Source organism: Centroberyx gerrardi, chromosome 10 (assembly GCF_048128805.1).
Source record: "Centroberyx gerrardi isolate f3 chromosome 10, fCenGer3.hap1.cur.20231027, whole genome shotgun sequence".
NCBI lineage: Eukaryota > Metazoa > Chordata > Actinopteri > Beryciformes > Berycidae > Centroberyx > Centroberyx gerrardi.
Window position 1 is genome coordinate 5,238,362 of NC_136006.1, and position 18,285 is coordinate 5,256,646.

Here is an 18,285-nt window from a genome sequence, read left to right on the forward strand (position 1 = left end):
CTGTGAATGATTAATATTTATATTTTCTCTAATCTATTATTGTCTTGTGAGCTATCAGGTCAGATACCTGGGAGAGCAGATCCATCAGTTTGCACTTCACATGGACGGCCTGCAGGGGGAGCTGCTGACCAAAGCGGTCCAACAGTCCGGCTGTCACATCATCTAGTGGGTTTTTACTGCTGCCGACTCCGTCCTCCTCAGAAGACAGCACTGCACACACACACACACACACACACACACACACACACACACACACACACACACACGCACACACACAAAAACAAACCAAACAAAAAGCTAGTTTGCTTCCCACTTCCATCACAACAAAAGAAGAGGGCGTCTGCAAATTTCATCAAATTCATCAAATTCCAAGTTAAATGTAAGACTTTTTAAGAGCTTTTTTTTATGGCAGTTAGAATTAAATATAAAAATGAACTCACAAATCAAATCGATGTGAAAATTAAAACTGTAGACCGATCACAATATAAGTCTGCATGACTGGACCTAATTGTGTCTAAAAAAACTGCATTTTTAAAACGTAATTGTAGACTTTAAATGAGTTTAAATAATATGATTTACAACACTTAAAGTCTTTTTCAGGACCTGCAGACACCCTGAAGAAATTACGTCTGTTCTGCTGCTTCTGCCTTTCACAAACAAGGAATTGTGAGCAATGTGAGGATATGGTAATGATTGACGGTTAGCGTAACAGAATGCCATGCAGGTCTCCGGTGATGAACTCCAAAATGTGTTTGGAAATATACAAATAAAGTTATTGGTATTATTATTATTTATAGCTTTGTGGCCTTTACCTCGGTCTGCGGAGGGCGGAGGCAGCTCAGCTGAAGTGTCGATGGAGGGACTGAAGTCCTTCAGCTGGTCTTCATCGACGCTGAACTGAACCACGTACTTCAGCTTCACCTGATCCGGACTGTACACCACGTACTCATCATCCTGCAGCAGACGTACTGCATGTTAGCATACACACCTACACACAGGTGCGGGTGTAGGGATGTAAACACGTGGACACACACACACACACACACACACACACACACACACACACACACGTAATATAGCACAACGTACTGCACAATCCCACACATAGCCGTTCATCCACACATATTGTATGCTGTACACTCACATCTTAACACACACTTACTCTATGCACACATACACACACAGACTCTCTTGCACTCACACACATGCATGCACACACACACACACACACACACACACACACACACACACACTCACACACATGCATGCACACACACACACACAAAAAAGTCAATGTGCATGAGTAAGCGAATTTCCACCTGGGATGAATTAAATAATTGTCTGTCTATATATATATATATACACACACACACACACACACACACACACACACACTAGAAAGCCAAGGTCCCACATAATGTACACACACAATGTAAAGTCAGTGTAAACAATTGGATTTCTATCAATCCAATTCTACCAATCTATCAGGATAAGTACCTATCTATCTATCTATCCATTCTCACACACACACACACACACACACACACACACACACACACACACACACACACACACACCTCAAACTCAGAGTGGGTGTTGGGGGTGCGGCGGACCCCGTGCACACTGTGGTATCCCTCAGGGGCCTGATGGAGGCTGGGGTCTTTCCTCTGGACGTCCCTGCAGCGCCCCAACGCCACGTCACACACCAGCAGCAGCCGGGAGCCGTCGGTCGCACCGGGCCTGGAGTATTTCAGACTGGTGCTGCAGACGGAGGACATGGAAAAAATTATATTAAGGGCGACTGTGCTTCATTCACCGTCAGAGTCCCTGGACGATGAAACGACCTGCCTGAGGAACTTAGGCAAGCTAGTTCAGTAACATTTCAATTATTTCTTAAAATGCATTTTGATAGACTTGCTTTTATATCACTGTTTTTGGTTTTTACTTTGATTCTTAAAGAGTAACTAAACCCCAAACCCAAATCTGTGTAAATATCTAATGATATCTAATGGTAAAAAGCATGCTACTGAAATTGCCATCTGCCACTGGCTGATCTTTGGTGCCAGGTCTGTACCTGTTGTACTCTATAGAAGGTGATATCATCACCTGGCACCAAAGATTAGCCAATAGCTTTACAGATTTGGGTTTGAGGTTTAGTTACTCGTATCAATGTAATCAAAAAGTAACTTGTGTTCCAAATGTAATCTACATGTAATCTAAACCTCTTCAATCTCTTCTTTTCTACTGACCTCATGGCATCGCTAAAGTAGATTCCGCTGCCCAGGTTACCGATGTCTGTTCTCTCAATCCCATGATGCTCCACTCCCATACGGGGCAGGAGCAGACCGCTAGAGAGCGAGAGACAGAGAGAGAAAACAGCGCGTAAAATCTCATTTCTTCATCATCCAATGTCAAGGACAATCAAAATGTGCAGTATATGTCAAAGATGCAGGTGGATATGGATTTGTGTAACATCTTGTATATCTTGTATATGGGGGAAGGGCATATAATTTCTATTATTTATTTCTTATTCTGCCACATTTTGATGTATTGACTAATGTTAAAGTATCAATATTTTTGGTTGGACACATAAGCCTAAAGATTAGAGAAGTGGACTTTAAAGCTGCATGAGGCAACTTTGGCGGACCAAAACGGCAGCAGGAGGTAACTGCTTGAAAAATTTGAACTTCAATACCCAGAAATCCTGTGCAGTGAGGTCAGTAAACGTCTCACAGCATCAACAGGTTAGGAGACAGTTTGGATTTCACTCTCAAGCTTTGATTCATGACCTGACACTAGAATTTAATTTGGGCAAATAGGGCAAATCTACGGGGTCTGAATTAGTGGGGATGGGACGCTCTTCTCTGCTGCAGCCCCACTTTGTGATTTAGGCTGATAAGATGCACGTATTTTTACAGAAAAATCTTTCATAGAGCAGCTTTAAAAAATTGCTCCCAATAAAAATCTGTGAAGATTTGTTACTGCTGTCCAAAGGCTCGCGGGCTTGTAAAATTTCAATCATTGTATGAGTATGCATGCGTTATATCTTATATCACACTCATATACCAGTCACCTCTTGTCAATAAATTGCACTGGTTGTGTGTGTAGGTGTATGTGTGTGTGTGTGTGTGTGTGTGTGTGTGATCTCACCGAGACAGGATCCCCACGAAGCTGCTGGGACTGGAGGAGTGGAGGAGGGGCTTAATGTTGCCGAGCTCGTTCTTGAACATCTGAAGCTCCACCCCTCTGCTGACACGCAGCACCTGTCGGACCTGCACCTTCCTGCAGGGCGGAGAGGGAGACACACACACACACACACACACACACACACAGCGAGATGTAACGCACACCTGAAAAACACACATTTAGAAATCCACACAGGCCTGCAGGACGTCACTACACACATTTGTGACACTACCTGTCCTGTAGCAGACGGGTCACGGTCTGAAACTCGGGGCCACCGGGGGGAACCGCTTCAATGCTGCACCTCAGAGCGCGGTACTTCCCCAGACAGGAAGGGGCGGGGCTTCTCAAAGTCACCTCACTCACGTTCAGAACATCTCGGATCAACTTGATACAAAGAAATGATCGTATGTTAGTCTGGAAATGCCCACAGACCTTTGGTGACTTGGGTTTACTAATGTGGGCTAATAAACGGCTTCAGAATAGTGTTTCTGTGTGTGTGTGTGTGTGTGTGTGTGTTCTAGAGGTCGGCTGTACTTTTGACTACAGCCTAGAGGAAGCCTTTCTAACTAAGATGCTGAAATATCAACAGCTGGAGCAGACCATTTCACAGCTGGGCTACAAGTGTAAACTTTTAGTTTTCATATTTGGCAGCCTGGGTCATGTGCACAAGCTAGTTGTGAGGGGCCTTCAAATGGCTGGTCTCCCTAAGAGAAGGGCCAAGCAGTTAGCGAGGTATTGTTCAGTATCTGCTGTCATTGGTAGCCGCTCAATATGGAGAAGACGTTGCTTTTTATACCCTTGAAATGGACTCTGTGTATTATTCCTCGACCTGCCACTGTTTTCATCCTGTATGTAGCAACAATGTGGCTGCCAATTAGGCACTTATGTAACTGACTGACTCCTAATATCTGATTGCATTAATAGTGTTTATGTCCTTTGTATGCTTGTAATTTTTGTGGACATAAATAAATATTTTAAATGTGTGTGTGTGTGTGTGTGTGTGTGTATGTGTGTGTGTGTAGCATTTATCGTCTTTCAATAGAATCATATACTGATGAAATTATGATGTCAAGTTATCGTGAAACACAATTCTGTTGTCCAAATGAAAGATTAAAAGCAAATACTAATTAGTCTCTCACAAAATGAGACAGAGACAAAGATGAGACAAATTAGGGAATATCATTTGAAAATTACACTACAATTATTCCAGAAAATCACAATTTATCATACTTATACAGTATATTAGCATGCAGTTCAATGTGATGAACATCAATTTGATTATTTAATTTTATTATTTATATGTGATTTTGCATGTTACATATCAATACATCGATTACATATTGATATCTTGATGATTATCGTGATATCAATTTTGTGTACATCGACCAGCCCTAGGTGCGTGTGTATAATGCTGTGTGTGTGTGTGTGTGTGTGTGTGCATGAAAGACCTTACAAAACATGGGTTTGGATACTTGTGTTTCCATTTGTGTATCTCTCTGAGTGAGCTGCTCAGTACATGCATGCGTGTGCATGTTGGTGTATGCATGTCTCTGTGTGTGCATGTGTGTGTGTGTGTGTGTGTGTCCATCTGTGTGTTTACCTGACAGAGGTCCAGTTTCTGAGAGACGAGCTTGGCGGTGGCGGGGGGGCGGGGCTCTCTGTGCGGCAGCAGGGTGTAAACCTCGTCCAGGAGCGCCGCCGCCTCAGCGGGACTCGCCCCCCTCAGCTTCTTCTGAGCCTGAAGCAACAAGCCCTCGGCCCTGCTCACCTGCCAGGCAGAGCGAGAGGTTTACAGCTTTATTAGCGCTGTCGCAATAACCAAACTTTTGATGCTACTTCACTACCGTAAAATTAAATGTATTTTTTTTTAACTGCAGCTGGGGGGTAATATTCAGAGAAAAAACAGTGAATTTCTGAGATTAAAGTCAGAAATTTGTGAGAAAAAACCCTCACAATTTATAAGTATTCTGAGTTTTTTTTTTCTCGTAAATTTCTGACTTTAATCTCAGAAATTCTAGTTTTTTCTCTGAATATTACCCCCCCCCTCCTCCCGGCTGCAGTAAAAAACAAAAGAGATGGGTGGAGGGTGGAGAGTTGGGAGGGTTAGCAGAGGGACGGTATACTTTTTTTCATGCAAGTCTCCTTAAATAAAAATATATTAAAATAAAAAATAAAAATAAGCCGATGTGACAGCTGATGCTGCTGGCCAAATCAAGTCAGTCAGTAGCCCTTTCAAAAGAGAATGCATGGACAGAAAGAGATTTTAACATTACAGTCCAGAGAGGAAGACCCGGCCTTACATCGTTGAGGCTCAGACTGGTGATCGAAACTCTGAGGATGTTGCCAAGGCAACCAAGCGCTTCGGTCCACAGCAGCTCCACGAACACGCCCACTTCCTGTGACAGACTTCCTGTGTTCAGCTCCTCCTCCAGCAGCAGCTGTCAATCACACAGAGCATGTGCCAATCAACTGATCCGACCACTGCATTCTGCCCTACAAGCAGTGACTATGTTTTGTTTGTTTTAAAGGTCAAATTTAGGTCAAGATTAGGTTTTAGTTTTCATATCAACAAAAATTCTACCATTAGGACCATACTGTTGTTTTATCCCATTTCATACTTCATACTCATTTCATCCCACACATACTTTACATTACTACTGACCATTTTCAAAGCATACCATACTTCTACCAGATTTCTGAACATTTACTCGATTTCCCTATTTTTTTTTTTACATTTTTAAATGATAAACCTTCTTTAAAACTCTCTGCTGCTCCAGCTAATATTTATGCCCAGGTCTAGATGTCATGGATGTTTGAATTTAGTTTGTAAAACAATCTTTTGTTCAGGGACTATTTTCTGGCGGAGACATACATTCTGTTGTGTGGGTTTCTGAGTGCAACAGAGTGGAATGGTGCCACGCAACGATAAAGTAACTTTGACCTAAATAAACCCAGACAGGATGTTCACTGTGATGGATTACTTATCTCAAGCAAGTTTCAAGTCTCTGCAAATTGATTTTCCTACTGTACTGAAATTAATGGAAATGAATGGCTGCCTGGAAGGGAGGAAAAACACATTCAAACATCTCAACAAGTATGATATGCTTTAGAAAATGGTCAGTAGTCATGTCACGTATACTTGAATTGTAGTAAACATGCAAAAACACCGGTTGTAATGTTGATGATCTAGGAAGTGAAGCTTATTCTGCTGTTGCGCTCACTGGAAGTCGCTCTGGAAAAGGCTGAGAAACTCTGACAGCTTTATGTATTGTAAGAAGTGTGTGACTGACCTGCCTGAGCGGGACGGAGCCCAGGTCCCGGGCCTGTGGAGGGAGGTTGTTCCTCAGCTGGAGTCCTGCGGCCTGCAGCTGCTCCCTCAGGGCCTGGTAGACCTCCACAGCCTCCTCAGAGGAGGAGACGAACACCAGCTGGTCCCTCACAGCCGCTGACTGTCAGGACGAGGACAGGAGGTACATCAGTAGTTTTTTAGCCTGATATTCAGACTGAATGGCCATTTGTTCCCACTCCATTATTCAGCCTGAGGTTGCCTCTTTGTTAGCCATTTTCCCTGTGGGGGAGGGGGGTGATTTTCCCCGAACCAATCACTAGTGACTGATGTATCCGGCCGCTCTGACATTACTTCATCAAGATTGTCGGTCGTTTTTGACAAAAATATCGTCTTCGCAAAGACAATTTGTTGGTTAAGGGGGTGATTTCAACAAATAATATTCTGCCGAAATGCCAATGAAAATCCTTTGGAGGTACGGTTCAAACTTTAGACATGCCCATAAAAGGCGCTGATTTGTTCGATTGTTTCTCTGAGCGAGAACACGCCGCTGACTAGAGCAACAGGCTGGCAGTTTTTCCCTCATGCTGTAAACTGGAAACCTGGCCAGCCTCCACCACACGCTCCCACATCCATAGTCATCCAAGGTCATTTCTGTATGTTTTCTTTATTGTCAGGGTGTATTATGTTTTATGCCTTGCAGAAAAATAAAATTGTATATTGTGGACAATAAAATCCTGAACTTGAATTTCTATTTGATATGGTAGGGATGCTCATTCCAGTTCAGTGAGTTTCTGAACAGAAGTGGGTCAAATCGTTTTTGCAAATAATATAAGAAGCCTTCATCAGGGTGATGATGAAGGCTTCTTATATTATTTGCAAAAACTATTCCGCTTCAGTGCAATACTGATTATACAATACTGATTATACAATACTGATTATATACCCATTTGAAGAGGTAGCTCACAAAACTCATGTTTAAAAAAACAATAAGGTATGTGATGTGACATACACTACAGTCAGCAGTATACCACAGACCCCTCACCTTGGCTGCTATGTTGTCCTTCCAGTACCTGACCACACAGTACTGCTGCCCGCTCTCTCCTCTGACACTCTGCAGCTCCAGCACAGACCAGGTACTGCTGTTAACCTGGACACACACATGGAAATACACAAACATATATCATTATTATTATTATTAGTAGTAGTAGTAGTAGCAGAATTAGTAGCAGTAGTTGTAGTATTAGTAGCAGTAGTAGTAGTATTAGTATTAGTAGTAGAAGTAGTAATAGTAGTAGCAGTAGTCGTAGTAGAAGAAGAAGAAGTAATAATAATAGTAATAGTAATAGTAGTAGCAGTAGTAGTAGTAGAAGAAGAAGAAGTAATAATAATAGTAATAGTAGTAGCAGTAGTAGTAGTAGTAGTAGTAGTAGTATAAGTAGAAGTAGTAATAATAGTAATAGTAATAGTAGTAGTAGTAGTAGTAGTGGTATAAGTAGTAGTAGTAATAGTAGTACCAATATTAATATTTTTAGGGCAAAGCCAAATTTTATAAAAATATATAAAAAAACATCCACATCATGGGCATCAATGGAAACCAGACAACCATATTTTCTGAAGGACAGCAACAATATCCACTAGAAAACTCAACAGAGAATTACAGCAGATTACGCTACAGGGGGGCAATTAGCAGAGGAAATCAGAGCTAAGTAAAGTTTTACCTTTTCAAAGATGGAGTACTTGGCCACTTGAAAATTGTCCGGATACGTCGGAAGATCATTGTCATTTTCAGTATATATTCTGTGAATAGGCAACATTTGACAACAGAAAGGCAAAGATCAATAAAACTTCCAAAATCTACAAAATGTAATACAAGACATGATAGAAACTGTTAGTCATCCAAAGGTCCGATGACTGAAAATCATGACTGAAATGTCACATTATGTTTTCTTTAATTGTGTATTATTTGGAAGCTAAGAAACTACTTTATTGAACAGGACATTTTTCCCAATTGCAGCTATCGCCATGTGACAGCTGTGCATGAATAAACTATTCTCGTTCAGTACTACAAATCTACCTTAAACTGTGTACTTTTACAGTGTCTGCCACCAGGTTGGATTTTGCAGGAAGTCTGCCAGAGGACATATGGGGATACTGCTTTACAGCACAAAGCAGGAAGAGGGCGCCGTTCTTGCAGCACAAATGAAACTAAAAGCTTTCAGAGCTTCTCGTACCGGCAGATGGTGGAACGAGTGAAAGGCCAATGGAAAAATCAGTACGCAGATGTTTATCCTTTTCAGTAAAACGAAAGACAAAACCTTTGACTGAAGAAGCAGAGAATGGGGTAAAACGGAAGGGAAGACGAAAAAAAGGGAAAACGATCAAATCCAGGTAAGTAGCAACGTCCTCTTTGGATCAGTAAAAGAAACAGGGATTATGGGAAATGTGGTCTTCATTTTGAGAACCTCTGGCACTAACAATACCACTGATGTGAAATGGAGACTAATGATCATCTTGACCACCGTCTCATTTGTTGATAGCAGTTATACCAAGGTATCACAATTAATTTGACAATGATATATTGAGGTTTAAAAATGCTACACATAGTACCTTTAATAATTTGTACTTATATAATGTATATAATGTGTCATATTCCATCTCCCCTGTTAATATAATGCTGTTGCTCAGCAGTGATTGACAGCTGCAGGAGGCGATCCACACCTGAACTTTTCCAGGAAGTTTCCGGTCTTCTCCCGACTCCCCGCCTCCTCTGTCAGGCTGCCAGCGTCGAGACTCTTCTGCTCTTTGGACTTCTCAGCAACTAGTTTGCTTGTTGGCACCTTAGACACTAAAAGACACAGAACAGTGCACACACACACACACACACATTAGCAACACACCCAACCTCGCGTCACATGTTCATGACACGCCCCTGCCAAAGGTTTAATTGTTCTAAAACAAAAATCAAAATGTGCAAATCTGTACACACCCGATGAGCAAACAGACACTATCTGACCTAAACATTCCTGTCCGTTTAAACCGGCTCACTGAGTTAAAACTGGATTTTCAGTCAATATGTCCGTACATCAACACACCGAGGACAGAGACAGAGGGCAGTAGCTGTACCAGCGTCTTGCCTGTAAGACAACAACGAACTCATGACTCAGATCTGTGGTACACGCAAATGAGAACACTGACTGAGAGGAATCATCCGTCACTGTGCTGGAACTGGGTGGAGTCCTGATAGATCCTCTGCCTTCTGTAGTCATGGCTGAGGATACGCACACAACATGTGTAATCATTCATAATTACTAACACTCCCAAGTCTTTGAATGCACAATCAGTGGATAAACCCACGTTGCACATATTAATTTTGACTCATTTTAAATACTAATACTAAAAACTTAGATAGATAAAATGCCATTAGCTTGTTGCATCATCTCGCTGTGGCCTTGACCCTTGCAGTGCTTTAATTCGTATTGTTTGTAATATATAATAGAAATTGAAATGGATTCTACTACTGCACTCCTTGCAAATTGTTCTGGATAAGCACACCAGCTAAACTGTTAAGTAACAAAAGTAAATCCAGGCATGCAAGTAATCCATACTCTTTCACCATGCAGTCCACTAAGGTTATACACCACAATTGTTTATATTCTACTTTGTTTTTATCATTTTTACTGTTTCTATTGCTTATTTTACAGTCAATTTGTGCGTTCCTTGCTGAATCCTATTTGTTAGTATTTCCCCACGGGGATCAATAAAGTTTCATCTTATCTTAAAGTAGTAATCAATTGTCTCAATCTTAGGCTCTAAGCGCTCATCACTGTGGTGTTTCTGCACTGCTCTTCCCACAGATCACCTGTCAATCAAACAGTGTGGGCGGAGCTTGGATTTTCTGTTGATGCAGTTTGAGTTTCTCTTTTCTTTATCTGTTCAGTCATGGTGGCTATCACTGCTCATGCTAACTACCCAGTTCTTCTTCTTCTGTTTAATCCAAACAAACAGGAAATGGAAAACGCATCACTTCCTGTGTGCCAGTGGGATCTTTCCCAGGAAATGTGAGGTTTTCATAAACTAGGTACAGGTTGAATCTCTGTTGTGCTCAATCAGCCATCAGTAGCAAAACGGATATTTATTCATATGAAAATGCCGCAGATTATAACTTCAGACACCTAAAATGTGAAAAAGTACATTTTATACAAGCATATAAATCACTATAACAACTGAATCCAAATTTTCACCCTCACTCCCTCTCAAAGTGAATTTTCAGGATAAGACTACCTTGCTGTGAGAGTGGACTTGGCCTCGGTGCGGAGAGAGAGAGAGGAGGAGGAGGAAGAGGAAGAGAAGCAGAGGCAGAAGGAGAAGTGTCCAGCTTGTACTGGTCGGCAGGCAGCAGCACTCCTCTCTCCAGACAGCGGTAAACGTAGTCCAGTCCCACCACCGGGGTCTGGTGCTTCTGGATGCTGCGCAGCCTGTTGGAGCTCAGACTGGACACGTCGCCCGTCACGATCAGAGAGCACTGTGGGAGGACGGCACAGAGCGCACAGCAGACTGGAGGTTTAGTGATACGAGCGTTTCTAAGAGGCACGAATAATCTCATTGGTTGAGTTAAACTTCAGTGGGCGGAGCCAAAGAACCACAGTTTCATTTAATTATCAGAGGAAAACTATTTTGTATTTCACACAAAAGAAAAATCAGAAAAAATAGACAAGATAATGCATTTTTACAGTATAATATAGTATAAATAATAGAATATACAGTATAAATATAGTATATGTTTTTCCCTATCCCACAAATCATCTCGCAACCCTCCAAAATTGTTTTGCGGCCCCCAGGTTGAGAACTGTTGCCATAGACAACCAGTGTTGATGAACTGTACAATCGAACAAACTGCATCAAATCGGAGGTGGACGACACTGACTGGCCGATATCCAGTTTAAGGCCACTGACATAGTACGTAATACTGGCAGCTAGCCTGCACTCTTCTGCTGTTTGGAAAATTTGATTCCGCTTGGTGAACACAGTCAACAGGGAGCTGTGACTATGTCCTTTTACCCCCAAATCCAAATTTTATTGCACTTGATTTTAATTTGTATTTGACATGATACAGTTTTATGTTTCTATTTTTGTAAGTTATTTTCTTTGTTGTGTTATCTGTAACTTTATGTTTGTGTAATTGCTGCTGTCTTGGCCAGGCCTCTCTTGCAGAAGAGATTTTACATCTCAATGAGACTTTACCTAGTTAAATAAAAAAAATGTTAAAAAAAATATCGGCCTGATGTATCTGCCAGCAGAGTTATATCGGTCTAACCCTGGTGGTAGGAAGTAACCTGTAAACAGGAGAAACAGGCCGACTGTCACAGCATCTGACCTGCTTATTCACCACATAGGAAATGTTGCCTCCATTCTCTGTTACTGCCAACTTCAGCCTCTTCTTCTCCTTAAAGGGCAAAGTCTTCAGCTCCAAAAGCACAGAGCAGTTTTCAAATAGAGCCATAGCCTACCTACAACACACACACACACACACACACACACACACACACACACACACACACACAGTGCAGATTACTGGTAAAGCAATGCGGAAACAGGTTATTCCTAAACCTACACTGCAAAAAGTGTCAATCCTAACAGGTCAACAAGTTAAATGACTTTGTACTGTCTTACAATCTGACTTTTCTTGAAGTAACTGATAATTTCTTCCAATGGTGAGGTATTTTCACTATAGTTTTCCAATGCAGTTTCACTTGTTGAAAGGATAATAAAAAAAACTGTCACATCATCTTGAAACATGCAGATCAGAGCACTCATCTTGTTTCATTATAATATCACTTGAATAAAGAAAATTCTAGAAACAAGTTAATTAAGCCGAATTGCAAACGGGTGTAATTACCTCACAACTGGGAGATTTTTTTTTTTAACACTTTACGAAATAGCAAGATTGTAAGACTGAATACAATGTTAGGCGACTTATTCACATGGACATTTTGTACAGTGTAGCAACGCCTAGAGGAAATAAAACAAAATAGAAGAAAGTTAGATGAAAAATAAATCATGGCTAATAACACATGTATTTGTTTCCAGTGAATAAAATGTCTTAGTGTTGCACTTGGGCAAACGACAATAAAAGAGTGCTATTCTGACAAGGATACACAGATTGGAAGCCATAATGTAAAATAAAGAAAATAAAGCTCACTTCACTGTAGAGCTCCAAGTCGATACTGCGGTGGTTGCTGTCAGGAAGTGTGGGCGGCTTCTGGCACCAGCCGAAATATGTCACACTGCAAAAACCATACAATCCTACTTCATGTTGTTATGCTGTTATCTGGGGCAGCGTCAAGTCAGCAGGCTGTTCCGCCAGCTGAAATAAGAATAAGACTTCCGGTGCGATTTTTTTCAGAATAAGAGCGTAATTTCTAGAAATCCACAACACTCAAATGCTGACTAAAAAAACGTCTTTTTGCAACAAAATGCAACTATACAATCTGTACAATGTTTTTCCATGATAAGAATTGTTGTAATCATTTGGTTGAAGGTTCCCCTCTACATTTAAACAGAGATTTGGCAGTTTTGGACTACATAGGCTACACAGATTAAACACTACACAGGTCACCTTTCATTGTATGTACACAAGTTATATGTCAAAACACTCCTACAGACCTGTACTTTCACTACAAACTAACATTTAGGTCCAAGCTGTTTAAGAAAAGTCATGACAGGCCCTCAAAGTCAGCCACACTGTAATAATGTGACATTTTCAGACTAAATTGGACACTGTACAGTTTAACTTTATTTGTAGGTGCACACGCTCTATGTCAAAACACTCCTACAGACCTGTACTTTCACTACACACTAACATTTAGGTCCAAGCTGTTTAAATGAAAGTCAGCCAGACTAACACTGTGACATTTGTAAAATAAAGTATCTAAGACACACATTCGAAACACATACAATAGTCTCAAGTCTTTTTCACACTGTAAAATTTTTATTTACTGGTTTCAATGGCAGGTATGACTGAAAAAAAGAAATGTGACAAATTAGATATGAAATATATACATAAATAATAAATAAAGCATAGAATACTTAGCAAAGCAAAGTTGCAAAGTGGCAAAAAAAGTGTAGATGTGTCTTGGTCCTGGTTGAACACATCCGCTGCGGTCCCTCTGCATACAAGTTGTTTCATTGTCTTGCTAAAAGGTGCTGCCTGATCACCACACTGACAACAAATATATTGACATGTCCGTAGGTACAGTACGTCTTCCCCAAGAAAATCTGCTCCAAGGGTGTCTTTCACAAAACTTGCTATCATGTCACATACATCTTCCTTAGTCACTTGCTGTGTATCCAATGTTGATAAATCCTTTATTGTGTTGACTATATTGAATGTCTCTAGAGCTTTTCTAAACAACACTGGAGACTGTGCTTCTGCTCTTGCAAGCCTTCTGTGGCATTCTTTGAAAGCGGATGACTGGTTTAGAAACACAAGAAGTGGTAAGACCTTATTCATGTTTTGCTTTGGCCTGTCATTGCATACAACACTAATGTCTGCATCCAGATCATGAGAATATTCAGAGTTTAGTCTACTTCAGTGAAACACTTGTCAAGTGGCTCATCATTACATGTTAGTGTGCAGTGAAAGTACAGGTCTGTAGGAGTGTTTTGACATAGAACTTGTGCACATACAAATAAAGTTAAACTGTAGGCCTACAGTGTCCACTTTATTCTACAAATGTCACAGTGTTAGTATGGCTGACTTTGAGGGCGTGTCATGACTTTTTTTTAAATAGCTTGGACCTAAATGTTAGTTTGTAGTGAAAGTACAGGTCTGTGGGAGTGTTTTGACATATAACTTGTGCACTTACAAATAAAGGTAAACTGTACAGTGTCCAATTTAGTCACAAAATGTCAGAAAGCGTAATATATGCAGCGTTTGTAGTTAAAAATGGCACATATTATGTCATTTTTTTATTATTTTGACATCAAACATTAATATCGGTGTTCACTTACTGAATTCGACGATTAAATATAAAGTAATTGGTTTAAAACAGTATTTATGTTTAAAATCTCGCGCTTGTATTTTGAAGGCTAAACGCCCAAACCGGAAGTGTTATTTTCTGTTAATTCGAACAAGTGGAATGCATAACCCAAGGAAACTATAGTTTACTTGCGCATACCAGGAAATAAGACTTCCCTGTTCGCGCGTTTGGCCTTCAAAATAAAAGCGCGAGATTTTAAACATACAGAAATACATTTTATCCATTTGCATGTAATGGTCAAATCCAGTAAGCGAGGACCTAGATTAATATTTAATGTTATAATAATAAAGAAAAGTGCCATAATATTAACTATGACTCATGCTGCAACAACATGCAACAACATGCAGGTCAGGTGAATTGAAGACTAAATTGCCCATAGGCATGAGTGTATATGATGTGTAGTATGTATAATATACATACTATGATTTATGTACATAACATAGTATATGATGTATAGTATATGATGTAGTAAATGATGTATATGAAGTATGTGTATGATTTAGTGTAGGATGTAATATGGTATATGACATGTACTGTATATGATAGTATGTAAAGCCCTTTGAGACTTGACTGTGCTAAAGGGATATATAAATAAACATGACTAGACTGACTAGAATAAATGCTGCATATATTACAATGTGCAGAATACACAGACTAAAGTGGACACTGTACAGTTCATTGCTACTGCACAAGAAAACACTCCTACTGCCCTACTGTGTTGTACTTTCACAACACAGTAACATTTAGGCCCAAGCTTTTTTAAGAAAAGTCATGACAGGCCCTCAAATTCAGCCATTCTGTAACACTGACATTTAAAATGGACACTGAAAGTGGATGTCTTGTTTAGAAACACAAGAAGTGGTAAGACTTTATCCATGACTTGTTTTGGCCTGTCATTGCATACAACACTGTCTGCATCCAGATCATGAGAATATTCAGACTTTACTTGATAGTGGCCCATTATCACAAATTACATAGAAGTATGTGATGCCTTTTTGGTCTGCCTGATTTGCACGCCCTCTTGATATGACTGATTATGCGGCAATAATCTGCTTTCACAACAACGTGGACAAAAAACAAATATGACCCAAAGTGCCCTTGTGGGACCTCACAACCACTGGGACAAATGAGTGAGCACAACCTGTACTTCTTTTTTTCGGTTTTAACCTACAGGAAATTCAACTACTTCAGATGGAAATACTGAATCTCGATCAAGATGGTGGTGGTAATAGAAGAATGGAGCTCATGTCAGAGAAATGAGGCACACACATCAAATCAGACTTTCAGACTTTGAGGGCCTGTCATTTTTCTTAAACTGCGTGGGCCTATGTGTTAAAAGTGCAGGTCTGTAGGAGGGTTTTGATATATAACTTTTGCAGAAGAAATGAAAGGTGACTGTGTAATATTTAATCTGTGCATCCTATGTAGTCCAAAGATGAACTTTCAACAAAATGATTACAACAATTCTTATCATAGGGGAATAATGAAGGGCAATAAGGGAATTTGTAGAAATTACTTTTATTCTGAAAAAAACAGACCGGAAGTCTTATTCAGGCTGGCGGAACACAACAAGATGCGTTATGCTAGCTCGAATTAACAGAAAATAACTTCCGGTTTGGGCGTTTATCCTTCAAAATAAAAGCGCGAGATTGTAAACGTATATAAATACTGTTTTAAACCAATTACTTTGTATTTAATTGTCAAATTCAATAAGTGAGCACCCATATTAATGTTTTTTGTCAAAATAATAAAAAATAAAGGCCATAATATGTAGGGATGCACCGATGCCACTTTTTCAATGCCGATACCGATTATGAGTATGAAAGTTTAAGTATCGGAGTATCGGAGTACTGAGTACCGATCCAATCCATTACTTTTACTAAACAGTGCAGGCTTACTTCCTTAGTTTGGGTTCAATGGACAAAATTGTTGAGATAAAATCCTTGTTTTTCCCACTGTTTGAGAAATACAGGCTTCTATGTGCCACAAATGCATAAAATCAAGACAGTTTGCTTTTATTTCTTACATGTTACTCATGGCTTTTGGTATCAGATTTTAGTCTTGGTTAAAATCTCCAATACCGATATACCATTTTAGCCTGGTATCGGCACCGATACCGATACCAGTATCGGTATCGGTGCATCCCTAATAATATGTGCCATTTTTTAACTATAAACGCTGCATATATTACACTTTCTGATATTTTCTGACTTTCTGGACACAGTACAGTTTACCTCTAACTATACAAGTTCTATGTCAAAACACTACTTTCACTACACACCAACATTTAGGTCCAAGCTGTCCAAGAAAAATCATGACAGTGTAGAAGTGGCAGGAATGTGGAGACGGACAACTTCTCTCGTTGACTACACTAACTCGTGTGTCATTTATTTGAAACTCACAGAGCAAGACAATTTACATCGCGCTGCCCCAAAACACAACACTACGTCGAGCTGACGTCACTCAGAAAACCAGACTTTCTTAAAGGGACCGTGTCTCAACCCTGAGAAGCACACAATATAACTGTGTGTGTTAAACATACCCAAACCACAGATTATGGTGAATAATGTCCATAGAGTCCGCCACATACGTCCCCCCAGAATTCACCATAACAGAGAAAGTCAACGTGGAGGGGGACAGATGGCCCGGCCGTAACGGCTCCGCAGAACGGGAGCGGGGGCCAAGGCGCCTGCAGGAGGAGCCTTGGGGGCCCTGCGGCGGCGTGGGGGCAGGGTGGGGGGTGGAGGCAGGGCAGGGGGGCGCCCCCGCCACGGGGGTAGGGCCAGGCCAACGGGTCGGTCCAAGTCCAGGTGAGCTGGTTTGAGGCGGTCCACAGAAACGTGCTCCGGCTTGCCGGCGACGTCCACCACGAAGTGCTTGTCCCTGGTCTCCAGGACGCGGAACGGGCCGTCGTAGGGAGGTTGCAGGGGCCCACGGTGGGCGTCGTGGCGGATGAAAACGTACCCCGCCGACTGCAGACTTGTGGGGACGTGAGACTGTGGGAGGCCGTGATGCGAAGTGGGGACCGGTGCGAAAACACTGGCGTTGTCCCAGAGCGTGGCCCGTTGGCGGGCTGCAGACCAGGGAGCCGTGGTGTTAGGGACCCGCAGCGGCTGGCCGTAAACCAGTTCAGCAGATGAGGACTGGAGGTCCTCTTTAGGGGCGGTCCTGAGGCCCAGCTGCTGTCCTTGAGGCTGGCCCGAAGAGCGGCCTTCATGGAGCGATGAAACCGCTCGCACGACCCGTTGGCCTGTGGGTGGTATGCGGTGGTGCGGTGGAGCTTCACCCCCAGGCCCTCTGCGACTGCATTCCAGAGCTCGGACGTAAACTGTGGGCCTCGGTCAGAGGAGAGGTCAGATGGACTTGGACCGACCCGTTGGCCTGGCCCTACCCCCGCGGCGGGGGCGCCCCCCTGCCCTGCCTCCACGGCTAGAGCATGGCAGTCAGTGATGGCGGTGTTGGCCAGGGCAGCCTGTACCTGGGAAGGCAGCTATCGCAGGAACAGGTGGACGAAGAGGAAATCGGGTTTGTGCCCACCCAGGAGATCCAGCATCCTGTCCATGAGCTCAGACGGCTTGCTGTCGCCGAGGCCTTGCAGAGAGAAGAGCCGGCTAGCCCGCTCGGCGTCGGAAAGTTCAAAAGCTTTCAACAGATGGGCTTTGAGTGTCTCATATTTATCCTGCTGCGGAAGTGTTTTGAGGAGGTGCAGTTGAACTCCTGAGGGCCGACACCACGTAAAAGTACCTTGTGGCGTCCACGGTGATCTCCCGA

The 18,285-nt window shown here is 41.8% G+C and overlaps 1 protein-coding gene across 1 annotated transcript in view; it reads right to left on the reverse strand.

Moving 5' to 3' along the window:
* parp4 (poly (ADP-ribose) polymerase family, member 4) overlaps nt 1-12,812 on the reverse strand; it is a 35,159-nt gene extending 22,347 nt beyond the window's left edge. The window contains exons 1-15 of the mRNA XM_078286097.1: nt 12,675-12,812; nt 11,850-11,982; nt 10,757-10,997; nt 9,194-9,320; nt 8,194-8,272; nt 7,518-7,622; nt 6,477-6,635; nt 5,487-5,624; nt 4,787-4,954; nt 3,419-3,570; nt 3,151-3,282; nt 2,250-2,348; nt 1,578-1,761; nt 813-954; nt 68-210 (exon numbers count right to left, since the gene is read on the reverse strand). Coding sequence (XP_078142223.1) covers nt 68-210; nt 813-954; nt 1,578-1,761; nt 2,250-2,348; nt 3,151-3,282; nt 3,419-3,570; nt 4,787-4,954; nt 5,487-5,624; nt 6,477-6,635; nt 7,518-7,622; nt 8,194-8,272; nt 9,194-9,320; nt 10,757-10,997; nt 11,850-11,975 — 1,995 coding nt within the window. The 5' untranslated portion in view covers nt 11,976-11,982; nt 12,675-12,812. The remainder of the gene's footprint in view (nt 1-67; nt 211-812; nt 955-1,577; nt 1,762-2,249; nt 2,349-3,150; nt 3,283-3,418; nt 3,571-4,786; nt 4,955-5,486; nt 5,625-6,476; nt 6,636-7,517; nt 7,623-8,193; nt 8,273-9,193; nt 9,321-10,756; nt 10,998-11,849; nt 11,983-12,674) is intronic.
* Nucleotides 12,813-18,285: the final 5,473 nt, after the last annotated feature.